The sequence below is a fragment of the Mesocricetus auratus genome, unplaced genomic scaffold (genome assembly GCF_017639785.1).
Source record: "Mesocricetus auratus isolate SY011 unplaced genomic scaffold, BCM_Maur_2.0 Super-Scaffold_100020, whole genome shotgun sequence".
Taxonomy (NCBI): domain Eukaryota; kingdom Metazoa; phylum Chordata; class Mammalia; order Rodentia; family Cricetidae; genus Mesocricetus; species Mesocricetus auratus.
Window position 1 is genome coordinate 26,019,696 of NW_024429201.1, and position 22,906 is coordinate 26,042,601.

The 22,906-nt window shown below is 44.6% G+C and overlaps 1 protein-coding gene across 1 annotated transcript in view; it reads left to right on the forward strand.

Moving 5' to 3' along the window:
* The first annotated feature begins 4,217 nt into the window (after positions 1 to 4,217).
* The window catches only part of Thbs4 (thrombospondin 4), a 44,572-nt gene continuing 25,883 nt past the window's right edge, over positions 4,218 to 22,906 (forward strand). The window contains exons 1-4 of the mRNA XM_040729030.1: positions 4,218 to 4,456; positions 7,896 to 8,099; positions 20,410 to 20,657; positions 22,585 to 22,693. Of these exons, the coding sequence (XP_040584964.1) occupies positions 4,369 to 4,456; positions 7,896 to 8,099; positions 20,410 to 20,657; positions 22,585 to 22,693 (649 nt within the window). The 5' untranslated portion in view covers positions 4,218 to 4,368. The remainder of the gene's footprint in view (positions 4,457 to 7,895; positions 8,100 to 20,409; positions 20,658 to 22,584; positions 22,694 to 22,906) is intronic.

The window sequence follows — 22,906 nt, forward strand, 5'->3', positions numbered from 1 at the left end:
GGACACAATGGAAATGTTTATTGCTTGCCTGATGAGGCTCTCAGGAAGAGTAACTTGGGTCCCTTGCTGCTCTAGAAGTTACTTAAGGGGATAGGAAATGGAGAACAGCTGTGGGTTTATTTGATGATGAGGTGAATGATCTTTAGGATGAGTTCCCCTACCAGGGCCTGCACTGTGCACACCTGGAATCTTTATCACTGAAGGGTGGATCACTTTTTTATGGATTTGCCTAGACATGGAACTAAATGAAAGGGAAGTTGTAGAATTGAAAGTTGTCAGCAAACATCAGAAGCTGAGTCATGTTGTACATTAGAACATACTGTGGGAAAGGAAAGAAGTGTACCAGTGATCCATTGCCATGATAGCCATAATATACATTGCCATGGTAGCACTGTATAACAATCTACTCACCGTCGATGGCTGACAGAGATACATGGTTCTTACTCACATGTGAGGTTGCCTAGACAGCTGTGTTGACCCAACCTGAACCCATTCACCTGTCTGAGTCAGCATTCAGCAGATCTTGGCTAGCGCAGCCTACAGTGATACCAGTCTGTGTCCCTCATCCTTTACAAGACTAGGACAGGTAAAAGTAGAGGTGTTGGAGCAAGGAAACACAATCATGACAGCACTCTTTAAACTTCCTGTTGCAGTGCTTTTGCTAACGTCCTGTCGAGCAAGGCAGTCATTTCTCTAAACTGCTGCACACACACACGGATTGCTTGCATCACCCTAGCTGTTATCCAAGGTTACAGTGTTTAGAAACAGAAATCAATGCAAGGAGCTGTCATCATTAAGTATGGGACATTGTAATTGGAACCGGTGCTTTCAAAAATAATGAGATGATCCTCAGGAGCTCAGAGCCTGATGTCGGGAAAATTAAACAAATAAATTTAGAAGCTATTAAAATAATGAGATAAAACTCAGTGTAAGTGCAACCAGAGATTTACACATACACACAATTTTAAATCTAGGTACTGCATGTAAGAGAAAACAAATACTAATTTCCTTTCTGAGTTTAGTGTCTTACATTTAACGTAATAATTTCCAGTTGTATCCATTTTCCTGAATTTCATTTTTTCCTTCTAGATGAGTAAGATCCCATTGTGTATATGTAGCCCATTTTTAAAATTCATTTATCTATTCTTGGGTGTCTAGTCTGGTTCCATTCTGGCTATTGTGAACAGTGCAGCAGCAAACACAGAGGCATAGGCATTCTCCTTCCCCACGGCCTCAGAAGCATTTGTTATCAAGTTTTCCTGATGATAGCCATTCTAGGTGAGATGGAGTCTAAAGACATTTTCATTTGTATTCCTGTGATGATTAAGAATATTAAACACTTCTTCAAGTATCTACTGTCTATTTATGCTTCTTTCAAGTTGTCTGTTCAGTTCATTGGCCCATTTATTGATTGGATGATGATGATGACAATGGTGTGTGTGAGTGAGAGGAAGAATAGGTTTAATTTTAAGAGTTCTCTTTATATCCTAAATATTAACTGCCTGCTGATGTACAGTTGCAAACATTCTCCCCATTTTGTAATCTGTTTCTTCACTCTGGTATCTGTTTCATTTGCTGGGTGGTGACTTTTGAATTCCATGCTATCCCCTCTGTCCATTCTCTGGGCTGTGCTATAGGGTCCTTTTCACTGAATCCCTGCCTGTGCCTGTATCTTGAAGACCTTCCACTGAGGTTCTTCTCTGGCAATTTCCAGCCTTACATTGAGGTCTCCGATCCACATAGGAACCACAAGTATTTTAACAAAGAGACACGGGCATGAAGCTGATTCACTCTTTTGCCTCCTTTACCACAGATTTCTTAATTTAACACGTTTTGTTATAATCAAACTTCCTTTTGATTTTGACGCCATCAAGAGAAACTTCCCAAGACCCCTCAGTGCTTAGCTTCCAGAGATTGCAGACAGGGTCTCTTAAAGCAAACATAGATAATTTTGTTAGGTTGGTCAGAAGTTCTTTCTCTTATTTCTCAATTAACCTTACTAGTCGAGTTCAATCAAAATGATTGTGTGCTCACATGTGCAAGCTATTTTCCTAGAAACTTGCTAGGAATAGATTCCTAAAAGATGGCTAAGCAAACACTTGAAAAAACGTATCAACATTCTAACAACTGACAGTTTAGTCTTACTCACATGGGAAAACAAAGTGCTCTAGATATTTCAAGTGGCACAAACTTAGTTTGTGGAAATGGTTAAGAAAGGAAGAACGGAGATGTCAAACAGGGACAATAGGGCAGTGGCTGGAGAGGAAATAGCCACAGGATACAATCTAGGTCTATGGTGGATCTGATCTCCAAGAACCACACTGGAGGTATAGTCACTGTATCAGAGAGATGGCAATACTCCTGGTTCTACCCCCCACCTTCCTATGACTTCTGCCCTGCCTGTGGAGGAATGGCATTGGATGTGAGAGGAGACAGCATTGTCTAATATGCTGAACAAAAACTCACAGGGAATCTGATCCTTGCTCCTCGTTGGCTCATTTAGGGAGTGGTCTTATTTTGTGTGAGAATAAGCTATGGTGTTGTATGGTATAATAACTGTTCCTTTTGCTTTTTCTGAGGCAGAGTATTTTTATGTAGTCCATGCTAAGCCTTGTCCAGACTGACTTCAAACTTATGATTCTCCTGTCTCAGCTCTCTGAGTCTCTGGGATTACAGGTGTGTCCCATTACAAGCTTTGCTACCTATCATTTGAGTGTCCTGTAGTCACCGTGTGTGTGTGTGTGTGTGTGTGTGTGTGTGTGTGTGTGTGTGTGTGTGTGTGTGAGAGAGAGAGAGAGAGAGAGAGAGAGAGAGAGAGAGAGTAAACCTCCTTGAAGACTCTAATACACTCAACCAGCTAAAAGCGTCCACACTTGTAAATATCCACATGCTTGCTTCTAGGAAGACTCACTCTGAATGCATTGTTTAAGCATTTAAAAACAGAACTGTTTGTTTAAAGCATGGGCTGGAGCCCTGGTTCCCCCCACACACACACAACCTTGAGACACAGTTTGGGGACCTGAAAATCAGGAACACGTGCACACCCCTTTTGTGCATCTTCAAATCTAATTGGCAGGCATAAGGTGACCCATTCCATCTAGTGCCACTAGATGATATGGCATTAAAGAAAGCCCAGATAGGCCTCTATTAGACCCCAAAGAGAAGACTACTGGAGAGCAGACCAGGTCTCCGGGTTATTAGCTGTAAACACAATCAGAAGTGGTGAGGGACTGTTCTGGGAACTTTGGGAATAGAATGGTGGGTTAATCACTCAGCTGGTGGTAGATAGCTTCTGCAAATGGAATTCTTGGAGACAAATGAACTGGGACTAGAAACGCTCTGCAGGGCCCTCTGCATTGGTGGAGATGGTTACATGGGGAATGTCTTTACCTCTGCTTTTCAGATGCGTTTCCCTTTAGTTAATCCACGCCATCCGTGGGTGGAAGAGGGGTTGCTGGACTGTCCCTTCTTTGTCGTCCTACCCCATGTCTTAAGTGGACCTTTAGGGAGTGCTGAGCCGCTGAAGGTGGGTGCAAGCACATCTGCCAACTGGCCTGAAGGAAATCACGCAGGAACCCAAAACCACCATCCTCTGCATAGCTGTCTGCACGGGTGTCTGGAGATTTGTGTATTTCCACACCCCGCCCCCAATTTCCACCTGTCACTCTCTGCGTCTCTAAACTTGATGGGGGGAAAATCCATCATTTCCCAAGTACTCAAGAAAAGCTTGTAGAAATACACAAATCCAACTGTCCCCTGGACCACAGGAAGCAGCACTGTGGGTGATTCAAGGGACAAGATCAGTTGGAAAAGCAATCAGAGACTTTAGACACAAGTCCAAGTGATGTTTCTCTAGAAAACGTAAGAAGTAAGAGAGGAAAGAGTAAAGGTGTTCCAGGCTAGGGAACCAGGGTGCTGACCTCCTCCGTTTTGGCCCTCTCTGCCCACCCGCTTCATCCCCTCCTCTCCTCATCTCTCCCTTTCTCAGCAAGCACCAGTGTCCAGCCACCCCTTCCCACAGTTCACATCACTCCAGTTCCCTCTTTCACCAGCCTTTCCTTCGGTGGCCCCCTCCCGGTCCCCGCCGCCCCCGCTCTTCCCGGCAAATGGGGGATCCTGGCCAAGGGGGCCGCCCTGACTCGTCCTCCCCCGCCCTCCTCCCCCCCTCCCCTGGTGGCTGGACCATAAAGTGAGGGCTGCGGCCAGCAGAGTCCAGCAGTCAGCGCCCCACCGACGGCTGCGTACCGCCCCAGCCGCCACCTGCGCTGCTCGCCTCCAGCCTCCCGAGGCCCACGGACAGCAGCGCCCTACCCCGGCCGAGCCAAACCGCTGTCGCCGGCACAGCCCTCGGGGAGCAGACGAGTCACCATGCCGGCCCCACGCGCGGCCGTCCTCCTCCTGCTGCACCTGGTCCTGCAGCCGTGGCAGCGGGCGAGATCCCAGGCCACCCCCCAGGGTAAGTATCCTCCCCGGATCCCCTCTGCACCTAGCTCCGCCGTCCCGAGATCGCTTAGGGGGGGCCAGTTTGGGAGCGCTGTTGTCTGCCTGAGCTCCAGCGGCATCGCCCAACACCTCTCAGTTCTTCTTGGGCCCCGAATGGAAGTATATCGTGATTGGAAGTGATGATGAAAGTCTAGAATTTTCTCCAATTCCATTACCTAACCACAGGAACAACTAGTTTGGAGGATGCAAACTTATTTTCATCATTTACAGAAGAATGATGGTCCCTGGTCCTCTGGCCGGGGTGGGGGTGGGGTGGAGGATGAGATCCCAGTTGTCTGCAGACCACTGTCTGTCCCGGCAGTCCCTTCTTTCCAGTGAGCCCTGACACTAACTGGCACTCCTGAGGAAAGCAGCACTGGTCCACGCGCCTTCCAGTGCTTATCCTAACTTACACTCAAAGCTAACTTTCCCCCGGGGGTAGTTTGATTTCTTGAGTCTCTTCAGAAATTGATCTTTTTCTATGTAGAGGTAAAAAAAAAATCAGGAATTTGATAGCGGATAGAAATAGCTTTCATGCAGAAAGCACTTAGGTTAAGCACACTTTCTGGTAAAGACCACAAGGAAGAAATTATTCCAGCCAGGAAGGATCTGGGACTCTGACCGGCTAGCCTTCCTCTTGGCACTAGGGGCCGGATTGTTTGACTATATGTGTACCGAGGAAGAGGAAAGCTGGAGGAAACACTCAGGTGTAGTAAAAAGTATCCTTCCCGAAGCAAAGCATGCCTGCGCAGGCAGTCTGCGCTCCCCTCACCCCAGCACAATGGCCACCCATCACCCAATAGTCCAACCAGGATTGTGCTACTATTTTCAGTTTGGGTTGGAATATTGGAATCCTATGGCCTCCATACACATTGTCCCCTGTTTCTAAGAAGATGGGAAAGGATGTTTTTAAAAACACTATACAAAAGTTTTATTTTGAGAAGTTATTTTCTGTTACATAATATTGTTATATAAATTCTTGACACAGGAACACACAACTTTGCATTAGGTACAGATTTTGCTTCTTAGATCTGACAGTTCTGTGGAGACTTGAGCTCAGGTGTTGTGACCTAAATTATCCGACTAACTTAGTTGCTGTAGATGATCTAAGTCAAGTTTCTGATAGATTCTTCTATAGAGTTATCAAGTCGGCAATCATCAGCTCAACTGGATAATTCACTTATCTCTGTTTCCCTCTCAGCTGGGCTGCTAGACCTAAATTAGCACGTTTTCAATTTCCATGCTCATTGGAAGTAGTAATTTCACCTCCAACACTAGAGGCTTATGCTTGCATCCTGGTACTTTTACTGAAGTGTAATCGCACTAATGGGAAATGGTAGCATCTCATTTCCTTCTCGAAACACTCTCTAAAGTCATTACTAACTAACCACAGCTCTGCCTCTGGAGAGCAGCGAAGGGATCAGATGAGCCAGTCAAATCATAGGCCTGATCAAACCGAAACCACCACGGAGCACCCCTCATCTGCTGTCTGCTTTGGGATACAGCTCTCACACTCTGGATATGTGCCTTTCTTGAAGATGCCTTATCTAGAATGGAGTTGTCAGACACAACACTTTATTTCAACCTTACCCCCCATTGGAGGGAATGGTGTTTTCAATTCTTTAGAAATTAAAAACCCTGATTTCCCTTTAGAGATATATAGTCAGCAATTGTATTCATAGTTTGGGGAAGGGGGGTACTAAAAGGACACATTAGATACTTTATTTTTCAACACTGTTATATGTGGGCATCTGGAGGAAAGAAACAGCTAGATCCATCTTGGAAACAAATTATCTATTAAAAAGAATAGACATTCTTTTTTTTTTTTTTTTTTTTTTTGGTTTTTCGAGACAGGGTTTCTCTGTGGCTTTGGAGGCTGTCCTGGAACTCGCTTGGTAGTCCAGGCTGGTCTCGAACTCACAGAGATTCGCCTGCCTCTGCCTCCCGAGTGCTGGGATTAAAGGTGTGTACCACCAAAACTTCATGACTTTTTAAACTATATCATGAACATATTTCTATATCTGCATGAATTTAGTTACATTTCAAAAATACGGACCAAAATTAATTTAGTCAGTTCCATAATATAGGACACCGACATTGTCTCTGGTATTTTGATATTATGCCACTAATTTGGCCTGAAGACCAGCACAGTGATAGCTTGTCTACCATGCATGAGTTTGTGTTTTTATGATTTAAACCTTACTGAGCAGACCATGACCTCTCTCCTACACTGTTAGGTATTACTGCATTCTTAATTTGTCCAATTTGATAGCAAAGTAGTATTGTTTAAATTAGCAATTCCTTCATCATTAAATGAGCACATAGACGCCTATCTGTACACCTGTCAGCCATTTTCAATTCTTTTTCTGTAAATTGCCTATTTCTGTTAGGATGCTTATCATCTTGCAGATTTGTAAGGGCTTTTTATAAGCCATCCATGCAACCTTTTTAGCAATCAGATTATTGCAGCCAAGCAATAGCTGCAGGTGCTGAAGTTCCAGGACAGCCAGGGAATTGTCCAAGCATTATCTGTGCAAACCAACGCGCACTCGGTATGAGTACCAGCAGTGGCCGCCATCAGCTTTGTCGCTCGACATTCAGTGGCTCTGGATATTGTCCTCTCACACTTGAGGGAGTCTTAGGAAGCTTTTCCCAGAAAGTGCTGCCTACTAATGGAAAGCAATTTACAGCTTACAAATGAAGATTTTACTTTTGCAGACCAACTCCATCTCTCTGGATACAATTGAGTCAGATAAACCACACACACACACACACACACACACACACCAGTTTGCTTTGTTTCTTCAATGAGGTTTTGTTTTTTTTTAACAGAAGTAGTAGAGAATTGTGCAGGCTCTCCCCAAAGTGGCAAGTCTACAACCTCATGCATGTGCACCTACCTCATGCATGTGCACCTACCTGCCTCTTTCCCTGCCATCTGTCATGGGCCCAGAAAATGCAGTTGTCCAGCAGGCCCATAAAGGACTCCATGAGTGCATTTCACTGCCTGAGGACATGGGGGAAACACTGGGCTGGTTGCTCTCGTCTGTCCCCTTGTGCTTTAAGCCTTCAGTACTTTTCCTCCTAGTGGGCATTTTCAGAGCCACTTGTTCAGCCAAATCCAATTCTGTGTTTGCAAATCCAGTCTTCTCTTTAGGGATATAGCAAGTCATAAATACTGCGCTACATTTCTTCTGCTCCAAATGCCCAGCCACTACTAAAGACAAGGAAGAATTGGTGAATTTGGCAGTGAGTGGAGGGGGGGGTGGGGGGAGCAGGGGCGGGGCAGCGATCCCTTCATATCATTTTGTAGCTTACTGTCAAATGCTTCCCCCACCAGTCAACATCAATGAGAAGTGTCCGTTCCAAAGTTAGCCTTTGACTGACCGCCTGCGTCCTGCCCTTCTCTCCAGTCTTTGACCTCCTGCCATCCCCCAGTCAGAGGCTGAACCCAGGTGCTCTGCAGCCGGTCCTGACAGATCCCAGCCTGCACGAGATCTACCTGATCTCCACCTTCAAGCTGCAGAGTAAAAGCTCAGCCACCATCTTTGGCCTCTACTCCTCAAGTGACAACAGCAAATACTTTGAATTCACGGTGATGGGACGCTTGAATAAAGGTAAGCTGACTTGCGGGATTTTCATGGCATGCTCCTCCTTCCTACTCCAGGGTTTCGGATCCACTTTCCTTAAGATGGCTCCCGTTTCTCGTTTTTTTTTGTTGTTGTTGTTGTTGTTGTTTTTGTTGTTGTTGTTGTTGTTTTTGATGCCATATTCTTGTGGGACACTTACCTGTATGAAAGTTGTTGAGAGAGAAAAAGGAGGACTTCTTGTGTCCAATGTAGCTCTTCTATTACCACATCACATGGACAGTAGGCCTCAGCACGGCGTTAACATACATGTATGGAGTGTGTTTTCACTGCCATCACCACAGCACGGCCCTCTGTGGTCCCCTCCCAATCCCACACTCCTTTCATCTTTCCAACAAGTCCTCCCTCTGCTTTCATGTTTTGAGAGTTGTTTGTCATTAGCCAGTGCATTTAATTAGGATTAGTTACGGGGGCACGGGTGATGGGGCTATTTAGAGCCGCGTGGGTGCCTTGCCAGTGGCACACCACTGAAGAAGCTGTCTCTCCTCCCCTAGCCACCGTTAGCTCTAACCGCCCATAGATCCTTGGGGAAGTGCTGGATCTTTGTGAAGCCTTCTCCAACCTACAGCAGAGTATTGATAGGCTCAAGCGTGTGCAGATCTCATTAAAGTAGTCACAGCTACTAAGAGTGTAAAAGTGCAGTGATAGGCCATGCCTGGGCTAGCACTCCACTGAGCCCCGCCCCTTCCTCTGACCCCTGCATTATCTATCCTCTTTTTCACTACCAAGATGCCTTCTGACGAGGTTCCATCCTCATGTTGTGCTGAATGTGGTTCAAAAACGGATGAGACCAGGCGTTCCACATGGCGTTTATCATCCCTGGCTACAATTGGTGTGTAGAAGAGATGGCTTTTAAACGTTTACTTCTCGTAGTTCTAGAGCCTGGGAAGCCTGAGGTCAAACTCCTGGCAGGTGAGCTTGTCTTACACAGTCACCTTTTCACTGTAACTTCCCAAGGTGGAGGAAGGGCAAGCCCCCCTGTGTCTCATCTTGTAACTGCGTGAATCCCATAGCGGGTGTCCCACCACCAGGACCTGATCCCACCTTACTAACTCCCCAAGTCTCCACCGCCAAACGCCACCTTATAAGAAATTTAGACCTCAGTGGATAAATGTGAGACCACCTCACTGTTCCTGAGTTCCCTAGGAGGCTGAGGTGGTGCTTTGCTGGCTTCACAGGAGCCCACATACCTCAAGCTACAGGGAAGAATGAACAGTTCTCATCCTGATTGAGCTCAGTGCACACAAGTCTCTCGCCACTGTCTGGCATGTTTAACTGTCAAAGGGAATTTCTATCAGCACTGAGAAATGGCTCCCAAAGGAAGAAGTCATGGATTTTTACCCTCTTCCTTTCCACTCATGCCCTGGGGACAACACCTGTTCCTGTTTATTAAGGAATGTGACAGGCACATATTTTGCTGCTTTGTGCATTTCTAAAACAGAATACCCTCAGCTTGCTTTATAAACTACATCCTAGTGTTTTGAGTGTTTCTTAGATGTACTCGTGTTTGAAATCTTAAACCTGCAGGCTAAGAGAGGAAAGTCTTTACTTGCACAGACTGGTAGAGTTGAAGCAGAAAGGGGTGGGCTGTAATCCTTTCTTTTAAGCCACATTTTTATTCCTCTCTTCCCTCCTCCTACACACTCTCCCAAAGGCTTTGTTGGTCTGTCCCTGGTGAGTCTCAGGGTGATGTGTGATTTCAGGTAACAGAGTCTGGGACTTGATAAGCAGATAGGTCAGCCCTTCCTACTCTTTGTCCCTGTTCCCTCCCATGCTAAGAGGTAACTTAGTGCCTCCCATGAGCCATCCCCATTTGCCTCGCATCTATTGAACTATAACTGCTGACGTTCCAGATATTTCAGGTGTGTTGGAAAGACCTTTGACCCTGCTCAATTCATCAGAATGAGAAACTGGTCCTAGCTTTCCCCCACTCACTGCATCTCTCCCTCTGTTTCTAAGATGGCTGGTCTGTGTGCATCATCATGCCAGGGGACACAAGAAGCTGTCACTCCTGAACCGACACCTCCCATCTACCCTCAAAGTCCAAGTAACACTAGATGCATGTCACACGTAGAAATGAGCAGAGGGATTGTTACTGTCTCCTCCAAAGAGACACCAGCAATGCCAGGCAGCTATAAGTTCTAAATGATCAACATTTTAGGGAAAAGATGAGGTAATTGATTAAAACCTCCTCTCAATTTGTTTTCCAGTGCTGCAGATTGAACCTAAGGTCTCATGTATGCTAAGCAAGCACTCTAACCACAAGCTCCATTTCCAACCCTCCTCTTATGCTGTGGATCTTAAGTATTCCTTAGAGGCCCAAGTAGTAAGACTTTGAGTCACTACAAGAGTATTACATGGTGCCGAGGAAGTTGGATCACTGGGGGTGTTCCCTTGCAGGGGATATGGGGACTCTGGTATTTCTTCTGTTTTGTGTGTCTCTCTTTTATGGCTGCCACAAAGGGATCTTTTTTTTTGCCCTACCTCACACTGCCCATAATAATATTCTGCCCATGGACATCTACAGCTGTGAGCCAAAATAAACTTCCTTCTTTGAAGTAGTTGACCTCAGGAATTTCGTCACAGCAATGGAAAGCTGTGACACACCTCCTCAGCCTCCAGCCTGTTAGAAAATATAAATGATTCTTAGAAAAATACAAGCAACAAAAACAGAGTACTGGGAGAACCCAGAAATGAGAACTCTCAGAAAGTAAAGAGGTATATATGAGTATTAAGGCTTGGAGAGTTGAAGAATGCATATGGAGTTGTTTCTCTAGTGCAACAGGGAAAGTACATATATGTTCCATCACTGCCAAATCCAAAGTTCTAGGAAGGAGCAACAGCCATGATAAACTGCACAGTGGAAGAGAATCAGTGAGTCCCTCCAGTCCAGGGAGAAGAGGTAGCATGTGGCTAGGAGTTCTCACTGAAGTACATAATGGTAGCCTTGCTGACATATTTAGGGATGCATGGGAGAATGGTCTCCCTGCATGGAGGTCTCCAGGCATACCTCAGCTGGCTGAGGTTCAGCTGGTCTCCATTTCTGTTGGCTTGTGAAGAAAACAGTACCACACTCAGAAGAAATCCAAATGTATTTCTACCAACTTAAAACACCGGAGCAGGAAAGAAAGCCCTTCCCTCCATCTAATGGATCCTTGTGGGTATAAGATGGGAGTGGAGGACAACTGCATGGATGGTATTGGAGAACAGGGCTAGGCCCTCTGGTCCTAGAGAAATTCCTGGAATAAATCTGAGTACGACTAACGACTACTGCAGAAGAGCTTGCCAGTGAGCTCTCTGCCTCAGTTCTCTCCCTCTCCAACTCATCCCACCCGCTACCATTTAATTAAGTCAAGGTCCACCCAACTGCGGGGACCTGTAATGTCCCCTATCCCCAAATGAATATGGTGCAATTGCCTTACCTTTCACACTGTGGAGTCCAAACATAACCCTCAACTATACTTCCAAATCTGTGCCTCACTGTGGGGTTCCCTGCAGCCTGTGCTTCAGCCAGAAAGAACAGCCATCACACTCTGGGCCCATTCATGCTGTCTTTCTCTTTCTGCCCAGTTGGCCTTGCTCTCCCCAATGCATGTCCTGCACCATCTCCCAACACCAAAAGCCTGCACACTGAAGGCCCTTCTAAACACCACCTCATAGGTTTATTTATATGACTTTCTGCTTTCTGACCAAGAGAGGTACTGATTACACTCCGCTTTGTACTTGAATTGCTTGCAAGTCTCTCTAGTAGGTTATGAGCTCTTTCTTAGCAGAGGTAAGACATCCCTTACCCTGTTTTTGTACTAACATGTCCCTTTGTATATACCATAGCAGGGCCAGGAAGATAAAACTGATTCCATATGTGCAAGTTGAATGAAATAAATGGTGACACACCATTTTGTGGATATTAAGAAATTACAGTGTCTGGTACATGTAAATTGCTTGACAAGAGTTTTTTAGTGAATGCTTCTTAGAGAACTTTTACATACAAGAAGATACAGGTAGTGTTTCTGATACAAATGATCTGTCAAATTGTTAGTAACCCGGGTGATAAGTTCTTTACATAAATGAATATTGCTTGGATGAATTTGAAGCCATTCTAGTATCTGGCATGGAGACAACTTTCTTGCTAGCATTCTAGATTTGAGTACTGGTTAAAAGTTCTGTCAACTGGTCACACTGATCACATCTGAGCACAGTTATCGTCTCTACAGCAAGGGTGATAATAGTCATCTCACAATGACCCCCCAAAAAGGAAGTGTGTACAGAACCCCATTAGCCTATGGGGCTCAATTTAAAAAACTTCAGGTCCTTAAATTGCAGTATAAGATGGATGGATGGATGGATGGATGGATGGATGGATTTAGCCAACCATCTTCCAAAGACAGCATTATCTTTCCTTGCTGATAACCTTTCCTGTGAAAGAAAGACAATGGGAATAATTGTTCCCTTGGCCTTCATTGGCTATCACTAAGAACAACTTGGTGGTGTTGAAATAAAGGGTAACCCAGGAAGTCATTACCATGACTACAGTCAGTAATGCTTTGCAGCCTAAGGATAGGAAGCATCAGTGGCTCAGGGTAGTAGTTCTGAAGCATACAGAGTTAAGACAAGTATAGCCTGAGGGGAGTAGGAGAGCCCTAGAAACCAACATTCCAGACCCAGTATTAGATAGAGGGAAATGGGAAGTCTTGAACACTAATGATAATGGCCGTGGGCTATCACAACGTGCCAGACTGGAAAAGGCCTAACACTGGTTTTCCCTTTTACATTTCAAAACATGCCTGAGCTCAATTTTAACATGGCCACATGCAAAAACCTTTAAAAAGTAAAATAATTAGAGCAGAATTGCTAAAATCTAATTGAGTTGATGCTATTGATTTGCACATTGAATAATAAAGGCAATATTTGTGCTATATTCAGAATGAAGAAGAGTAAGGAAGGAATAAGTCCACTGTTCTTCAAACAGCCCAGAATGGTTAAAGCAAACAAGCAAACAAACACTGCACAGCAACATCAAACCTGGACATGTTGGTGCATGCCAACAGTGCCAGCTATTCTGATAGCTGAGGCAGCAGAATCAAAAGTTCAAAGCCAGCATGGCTACAGAGTTAGTCCAAGGCTAGCCTGGGTGATTAAGTGAAACTCTGTCTCAAAATAAGAAGTAAAAAGAGAGGGCTGGAGATGAAGTTCATAGTGAATTATTTCCTAGCCTGGGCTGAATCCCCAGAACCAACCAATCAACAAACAAAAGATTCAGAGAGATGGGAACCATTGTCCAGTTATGTTCCTAATGTTATGTGCCCACTAGCCCCACCAGTATCCAACACATAGTTCTAATCCCATAGTTCTAATCTGATGGTCATACAGATAGCCCTGTTTAAACTAAATGAGTCACAAAACAAAACCAAAATTCAGGAATCTGGACAAGAGACTGGGGGTGATTCGGGATGTTGATAGGGATGGGATGGAGGTGTTAGGTGGGGTCCTAAGCAGAGTAACAGTCCCTCAATGGGCTTAGCCGTCCATGTCCAGGTGGAGAACATATTGGGGTACTCAGTAAAGCAAGTGATAGCCACTGTGGCTAACATTTAGAAGTCACAGGAAGCAGAGTGGTGCATGTTCTTTTTAGAGAGAAGAAGACCCTGAAAGCCTCGGACTGACGAGCTTTAGAACAGTTCATGAAGTTTTATATTATTGTTGTTATTATTATCATTAACATCGTTATTATCCATGTACTTTAGGATTGCCTGGAAAATAAATCTGGAGTTTTAAAAACACAAACACAGGCTTATAAGAGTAAGACACAGTGAGCTTTCTCTTCTTTACAACAATTTCCAAGATAAAAAGTCAAATAGGTATCATAGGGATGACATATCTTGACTTCAGAAAAAAGTCTCATGAAGTCTCTCATTTTCTTTTCCAAATGATATAAAGATGAATATACTAGAAGACAACTAGGCTTAGATAAGCCAGCTTACAGCCAAGAATCAACATAGTGCCTGAAGTGATGGTAGCATTTTACTGTGTTTACAGTTAGCACAAAGCAAGGAGGCAGCCGTGAACACATTGAATGCCATCAACATTTGCAAGATGGCACAGTGGACCATAGTCAACCATATTAAACCGAATGAGTGCAAGTGTAACTCTATTCTCTAGGAGTGAAAAGTGAGTTTCAGATGGCAGAATACGGGAGAGCTGGCCATGAGTCCTAGCCGACAGCACTGAGAACCAGTGTTGAGCAACACACTGGATGCATAGCAGAGACGCAAAAATATTTGCTGAATGAAGGATCTGTCAGATCCTGTGACTCAACTGTTTTTATTTTTTCTTATTATTTTATGCGTCTGAGTATTTTGCTTGTATGCATGTCTATGCACCATGTATGTGCATGTCTGTGTACAACATGCATGTCTGGAGTTGGATTCCTGGAACTAGAGTTGTAGATTTTTGTAAGATGCCATGTAGGTGCTGGGAATCAAACCCAGGTCCTCTGGAAGAGCAGCCAATCCCTCTGAGCTATCTCTCTAGATCTGTAACTAAATTTTAAAGGTTCTTTAAGATTTTGGTTTTCACTAATGAATATGTGTGGCTGGGCTATCTGAATTAACACATTTACATTTACATTTACACCGCTGCATCTCACCTAGGACCCTGTGCAATCAGAGCAGCCCCCAAAAAGAGAGGCATCCATTTGAGACACACCTCCAACACACACACACACACACACACTTTTAAAAATCACATCCAAGTTGGAAAGTTAAAGGAAATAGAAAAGTAAAGGAGTCAGACAAAAGACAGGAGAGGCATGAAACTGTTTGAAGAAAATTGTTTGACATAGGGATCAGACGAAACCTGTTCTGGCCCGGAAAAATAAGATTAGAACCCACTGGGCAGGACTCACTCTCTCTGTACTAGGAAAATTGCAGCGAGCTGTCCAAAAGCTACATCCGTTTCTCTGGGAAGTAATGAGTTCCCTGTGGCCAGAACTGGACCAGTGGCAGCTGCACTTTTATTGAAGGGATTTGTGAAGAGAGATATTAAGTGGATGAGTTGCCCTGTTAATATTCTAAGAGTGTGCAGAATCCAGGAAAGCCCGGGGGTGCTGAGAAATTGCTTTGTGACCTAGAGCAAGACTTTGGGTTCTATGCCCTTCACAACACTGTCACTGACAACACATCGTGTACTATGACACCTTCATAACCTTTCAGAATAACTCCACACCGTGTACTATGATGACCTTCATAAGCTTTCAGAATAACTTCACATCGTGTACTATGACACCTTCATAACCTTTCAGAATAACTCCACACCGTGTACTATGATGACCTTCATAAGCTTTCAGAATAACTTCACATCGTGTACTATGACACCTTCATAACCTTTCAGAATAACTTCACACCGTGTACTATGACACCTTCATAACCTTTCAGAATAACTTCACATCGTGTACTATGACACCTTCATAACCTTTTAGAATAACTCCACACCGTGTACTATGACATCTTCATAACCTTTCAGAATAACTCCACATCGTGTACTATGACACCTTCATAACCTTTCAGAATAACTCCACACCGTGTACTATGACACCTTCATAATCTTTCAGAATAACTCCACATCGTGTACTATGATGACCTTCATAAGCTTTCAGAATAACTCCACACCGTGTACTATGACACCTTCATAACCTTTCAGAATAACTCCACACCGTGTACTATGACACCTTCATAACCTTTCAGAATAACTCCCAGATCTGGTTCTTTGCAATTACTGTACCTCCCTTTCTCTAGTGGTTCTCTGGCTTCTCTCTTTACCCACATGTGAAAACTTTTTGAAGTAGGGCTACATTTGCCACGGTTACCCAGAGAATATTAAGAAAAAGCTACTTGGTGATTTCCTTGGTATGGAGTGCAAATGTATAAAAGTTACCATGACCTGATACATAGCCAATGAAAATAAATCAGCAAAGACAAACAAGAGTTCTACAATGGAGGACATTGATAGCAAGAAGACGTTTTTTAAATGTATAATGACTTTAAAAGATGACCCAAGTTGGCAATGACAGTTTTCATCAGGGGCCTTAAATACTGAAGAGTAAAGCCATATGCCACCTCCCTGAGCGCCTGCAGGCCGGCCAGGCTACTCTCAGCAACTCTACTGGAGCCGAAAAATCCTATCATTTCTAGGGTTTTAAAATGGGTACCTGCCTCATTACTTTAAAAGTCAGTTCGCTATAACCTTTTTTTACTGCAAGGTCCATTTCTTCAAAAGCACTGTTTTGAATACTCCTTCCCAATGTAGCAGAACGTCAATCCTTCTGCTTAGGTTTGGCTCAGTGGTTTTGTTTTCCTTAAAAGCCACCGAAATGGCATCTCATCAGGTTTGCAGTTTGGGTGCTGTGTCACAGGCAAACAAATACTGCTCTGTGCCATCAGATCAGGCCCCAGACTGTGACGGACACAAACGGGCCAAGCTTAGAATGCAAAGCCCTCCACACTTTTTAAAAGGGTCTGATTGTGGACGACAACAACAAACAGCTGTGTGGCTCCTTTCGGATAGGAAAAACATGAAGAAGAAACGGACTGGGCAGTGTGGGGAGAAATTAAGGTGATGGTCAGGCTGGGGCCTGTCCTGGGACAAGAAGTTTAGAATTAATCAGAAATCACTAGGGAGCTGGGTGGTGGGGGTGCACACTGGAGGCAGAGGCAGGCGGATCTCTGTGAGTTCGAGGCCAGCCTGATCTGCAGATCCAGTTCCAGGACAGCCTCCAAAGCTACATGGAGAAACCCCTGTCATGAAAAAAAGAAAGAAAGAAAGAAAGAAAGAAAGAAAGAAAGAAAGAAAGAAAGGAAGGAAGGAAGGAAGGAAGGAAGGAAGGAAGGAAGGAAGGAAGGAAGGAAAAGAGAAAGAAACCACTAGGGAACTACTGGAGGAGTTCATCTGCTCATCACTGTGCTTACTTTAAAAAGTCAAGAACTGGCCTGGAGAGATGATTCAGAGGCTAAGAGCACTTGTTCTCATGAAGGACCTGGATTTCGTTCTCAGCATCCAATGAGCAGCTCACAGCTCTCCCTAGCTCAAGTTCCTCAAGCTGGAGGAACTCTGGCATCCTTTTCTGACCTCTGCCTGCATTGCACAATGTACATCTGTGCAAACCCCTCGTACAAAGGTAAGTGAATCCAAACTGTTAAACGTACAAACAGGCAAGAACTGGATCAGGCAACCCTATAAAAAAAAAAAACTCAGGCTTCCAGTCCCAAAAAAGGACCACTGATGAAAGGCTGAGCCAGGGGTCTAAGGGAGGAACTCAGAAAAACAACGCATAGAGGCAGAGGCCACTTGCCACAGGGGCATATGTCCGCATCCTTCCAGGCCAGCCTGGCTGTGTTCTTTGCATCAGATCAACAGAGCACCAAGCTGGTTCGCTGAGCCTGGGAATGAACGGAACTGCAGCTGGAGAAACAGAACTATACCCGGGAGCTTTCCCCGGAGTGAGGACCTGGCAGAGGAGTGGTGTTCCAGGGTCAGGGCTGGCTTCCGGATGCTGGGAGCCCCGAAAAGAGGGAGCTTTGTGTGTTCTCTGCCTCTCGGGAGGCCAGGAGGCACCACCCAGAGGTTGCAGGTTCTCCAGGAACAAAACTCATGATCTCTTTGAGTGTCTCTGTGACTGCTGAGGACAAGTCGACTTTCCCAGCAGGCCCCTGACTGCCTTCTTGGAGTGGGCTATGGACTCAGAGAATATGATATGAAAGTATGGAGATAGTGAAGCAAGGAAAATGCCATAGAAGAGAAAAATGAAAGGCGAAAGCCATAAGAGAAACGAGAATTATTGGATCAAGGATGAAGAAGAGTAAATGTCAAGGCCCTTGATAATTTTTCTAACACACAATGAAAGTTTCAACACACACACACACACACACACACACACACACACACACTGTCCTCTCCCCCTTCATCACAAGTCCTAGGCCCTTGAGGCAATGTGTCACTTGGGAGACGGTTGCATAGGCACAAACACAAGGCAGAAATACAGCACCCTTTCAGGAGGGTCTGAGCACACAGGCAGGGATTACTGAGGGCCAGGACCCGGACCTGCCACTCTGTCGGCTTTTATTAATGTGAGACGCTTTAAGTGAAGTCATTTAATTGTTCTCTGAAAGGTCCTATTCACGGCATTTACCCCACCGGGTGATGTTTATAAAACTCGTCTCAGCTGTTCAGTTGTGAAAATGAACCCTGACCCACGTGCTCTGCAGAGGTCTGTTAAAAGTGGCCTTGTGCCTAAACGGCGTTTCCTTTGAAATCCACAGAAACCTTAGTGTGGGGAAGAAAAATCAAGAGTATGTGTTGCGACTCTGTCTTAAATGCACGTCTGTCTTCTTAAACCATGAATATAAGGAGAAGCAGTGGCTCTTACTAGAATGAAGGCGTGCTGGCTAGCGGTGTGTGTGACCAAGTATGTATGACCTAATTCAAGTTTAATAGACAAATGGTATTTTTATTGGCTTGTAAAACGTCAGGTATTTGCAAACTGGTCTAAGTAGTGAAGTAATTGAAGTTTTTAAAAAAATTCAGTGGTGCTTGTGTTTGCTCCTAATTTCTTCCTCTCCTCGTTTTGCATATGTCTCCAAATCCCAGCGATGGAGCCATTATTTTAAATCAATTTGTGATTCGGTTAATAGTAAATAAAAAGGTAAAGATTCTGTTGCATCCAAGTTTAGAAGTCAATCGCCATTCTTTTTTCAAAAGTGACTCAACACCTATAGTCTCCAAACTCGGGATGAAGGAGAGAGATGGTAGAGGGAAGGGGGGATTCTCCTCATGGGCAGTCATCATCTTATGTCTTTTCATACTGTTTGTTATTCTTACTAAGTCTTATCAATACTTCAGGAAACTTAGCGCTGTACTATCAGAGAAGGTCCCAGACCTTACAAGTTCTTCTCCGACAGGAAGCACACACTGATGACCACACAGACCTAAGAAAAGTTCTGTCAGACCCCCACCCACCCCACCACGACATCTGTATGTCACAGAGCATGATGCCAGCTCTGTGTCTCTCTCCACATGGTTGTCAAATGGAAAAGCAAAGCTAGCAGAGTTGGGAGGAGGTAAGAAGTTGAACCTACAAAGTGTAATGTGGCCAAAACCTTAAAAATAGATCACTTTCTTTGGCAACATTGCAACATAATAGTTTGTTGGCTAGCTGGCCTGCGTGACAGCTCTAAGTTGGCATTTTCAGGCTGCCTGAAAGACGCTTCAGGTTACTCTCCACAAATCACACAAATCACCAGCAACAGAGACTTAATGTGTTTGCTAGCTTCCAGTTTCCATTTTTAATATAAATGTATTGCATTTTGGTGTGTGTGTGCGTGCCTGCATGTGTGTGTGTGTGTGTGTGCGCGCGCGCGTGCATGCGCATGTGCATGTGTATGTGCTTGTTCACACCTGAAAGTGTCTTGGCAGGTTTGTCAAGACCTTGGAAACAAATCATTTTGGCCTTTCTAGCAGAATTCAGCCAGCAAGTTCCTCTCACAAAAGACTGGCTTTCAGGACCAGATTTTAGCTCAAGTCCTAACATATTCAGGACAACAGAGGAATAGAAAAGCAAAGTTCAAAGCCAGAAAATTTTAATTCCCTGGGTCTTGAGTTAGTGCATAGCAAGACAGATAGCTTTGCATTTGGGAGAACAGAAAATAAGGCTATGGCCGTAGTCTCTGTTTTCTAGCCGGTTAGGGATGAGCTGCTGAGGCTGGGTCTAAGATGGGATGTGAAATATGCTTACAAAGCCCTGGTCATGAGCTGCCACTTACCGTGACCTGCGCCAGCTCCTTCACTTGTCTAAGCTTTGCTTGCTGCCCCAGTGCTTGCTCTAGTTTCATAGAGTTGCCCGACGAAATTAAAGCAACTGAGAGCGGTGCTCACTGTCCTGAAGTGCTCAGTGGTGCTAGTGCTTGGTGAGTTAAAGGATGCACGCTTTCAGGAATGTTCGTGAATTTTATCTGACTCTGATGGGGGAAGGCTCTGTCTAGTCATTGAAGTTGTAGAGTTTGTTTTTGGAATTGCTAGCATCCTTATGTTTCTCCGTCCTCACATAACGTCCCCAGGAGAAAGGTACTGCATCGTGCCAAGGACAGTACCTGGCACACAAAAGGTCGTGAATCAATTTCTGTGACTGCCACCTACATTCTTCCCAGGGGCCCACCCTGTGACCCGGAGGTGACTTGACGCAGAACTCCTCCCTTCCTCTCACCACGTCCTTGTCCTGTTTTTGTCCCAGCCATCCTCCGTTACCTGAAGAATGATGGGAAGATCCATTTGGTGGTTTTCAACAACTTGCAGCTGGCTGATGGGAGGCGCCACAGGGTTCTCCTGAGACTGAGCAATTTGCAGAGAGGGTCTGGGTCCATAGAGCTGTACGTGGACTGTGCCCAGGTGGATTCCGCACACAGCCTCCCCAGAGCATTCTCCGGCCTCACCCAGAACCCGGGGTCCATTGAGTTGAGGACATTCCAGAGGAAGCCACAGGTAGGAACATGCAAACAGTTCTCCAAGGTGGAAAGTGGGCTTCCGGGGCCCAGGTGCTGAGGCCTATGGTAAGGAAAATGGGTCAGCTCATCATTGTTGGTCCAGTGCTGTGTCACTTGGGGAACTGTATAGCTTTGGCTAGACAGCCCCTTCCCCCAAGATGGATAATCAGAATCTGAAGCTCTGTTGCCTAGATGGCAATATTTTTTAAAACTCATGTTTAACAGGAATTCAAAATTGAGAACTTCTGTTTCTGATGAAATAAATAGGTTCTTTAGAGTTGACTTTTCAAACTATTGTAAAGTTTTTAAGGAGTAGCTAACATTAAGTATTATTATCTTTGTCTAATAGGATCATGTATTTTCATTCGGTTTTTTTGAAGTTATTATTTGCAAGTAACAAAGAATGGTTGAGAACAGCCAAGCACAAAGAATCAACATCGTTTTCCCACAGATATTGGCAAACCATTTGCTAACAAAGATGACCTTAATGATGGCTCTGTTCAATGAAGTCTCAGAGATCCCATCAACTCTGTCTTCGGTTTTGTGCCATGTTTCTAATTGTCCTACCACTGAACCTGGTATAGAAATTGTGGCCTCCTGAGACTCCATCCTCCTTTGACATTTCTATTTGGTTATTTCATTGCATGTGCTTTAGTCACAAGCCGTCTATGCCCACCCTACAAAGAGGCAGGAAGTAAACGTGGTTTCTGTTGCTAGTAGGACTGTGCTAACATTTTAGATGGTGATGTGGAAAACCCTAAAACTGACCCTGGAACTCTGTCCATGCGTGTTGGGGAACATTATTAAGCAGAAATTCCCAAAAGTGTTGAAATCTACAGGGTATTTGGGTTTTGTTTTGATTTTTAGGAACTTAGAAAGAAAATGTTTAATTCACATAGGAAAGGCAACTAATGACTAGAAAGATATGTTTGACTTCATTTCTAAGGCCCCCAAATCACCCAAGAGTGAGTGACAATAAAAAAGTTCTGCCACTGATCATTTTAGAAATTAGTGTCCATAAGCAAATTAGTTGCTGAAAGTCAGGATTCAGGCACCACAGGCCATTACAAACTATACTCAGGATTTTCTCAAGAGTTTGGCCTTCGACTATCCCTGGACCCTTAGAGCCTTGATCTTCATGGCTACATAATATTCAGTTAATCAACAAATTGACTTGTTACAGACATTTAGAACACCATAGAAATCAGAGTCCTACCTCCCACTCAGTCTGATATCCAATTCAATAGTTGTCACGGAACTGAATAAATCTTAACAAAATTTAAAACCAGAAATCCTCTGCAAATGCGTAATTTCCAATATAACGATTATCACGTCACGTTAGCAGCTAGCAAGGACTTTCTGTCATAATCCCATCCTACCACTAAGTACAAGGGGAAAGAGTCAGGAGATGGACTTTGGGACCAACAAGGAGAGACAGAAAAAGGAATGTGACAATATGGTGACGAGAACCTGATCATCACAGAATATAACATTACTCTTCCTGTAGCCCAAGAAAAGTCAAAAGCTTGTTGTGACAACGTGGAGCCAAGACACCCTAACAACACTGCTTTAAGCTGAATTGTTATTTTATCATAATCTAAACTCTATAGTAAATTCCAGACAGTCCTTGAGAGGTTCCTGCCACAGAATAGCATGTTTACTGTGATGGAAAACACCCTTTCAGAATGCCAGTGTTTCCCTAGGCAACAGGCAAACTTTCACGTTTGCTTCCGTCCAAAAGGTGGGGCACACGGGCTTAAGGAAAAATGTGCGCCTACAGAAACTGTGTGTCCAAACACACGGGGCTACTCTGTTATGCAAAGTGTGGTTCTGCAGGCACACTGGATTTTGAACAGTGGCGGTGACCTGTGGTATGCATGCCATTGGTTTCTTCTTCCTCCCCCTCCTCCTCCTCTTCCTCCTAGGACTTCTTGGAAGAGCTGAAGCTGGTGGTGCGAGGCTCGCTGTTCCAGGTGGCCAGCCTACAAGACTGTTTCCTGCAGCAGAGTGAGCCACTGGCGGCCACAAACACAGGTGTGGGCTCCTGGCAGTGTGAGCATGCTCATCAACACAGACACGTGTCAAGGCCCCTAGAGGGGCCGGGTCTTCTAACCCAGATATGTGCCTGCAGCACAGCGGCCCCGGAGGATGCAGCTGTGCAAATCAAGCTCTTGAACAAAGTGCAGGTCAAGGAATCTTTTCGGTGCCTTTTTATTTTTCATAACTTACAAATTTGGGCCGACCAAC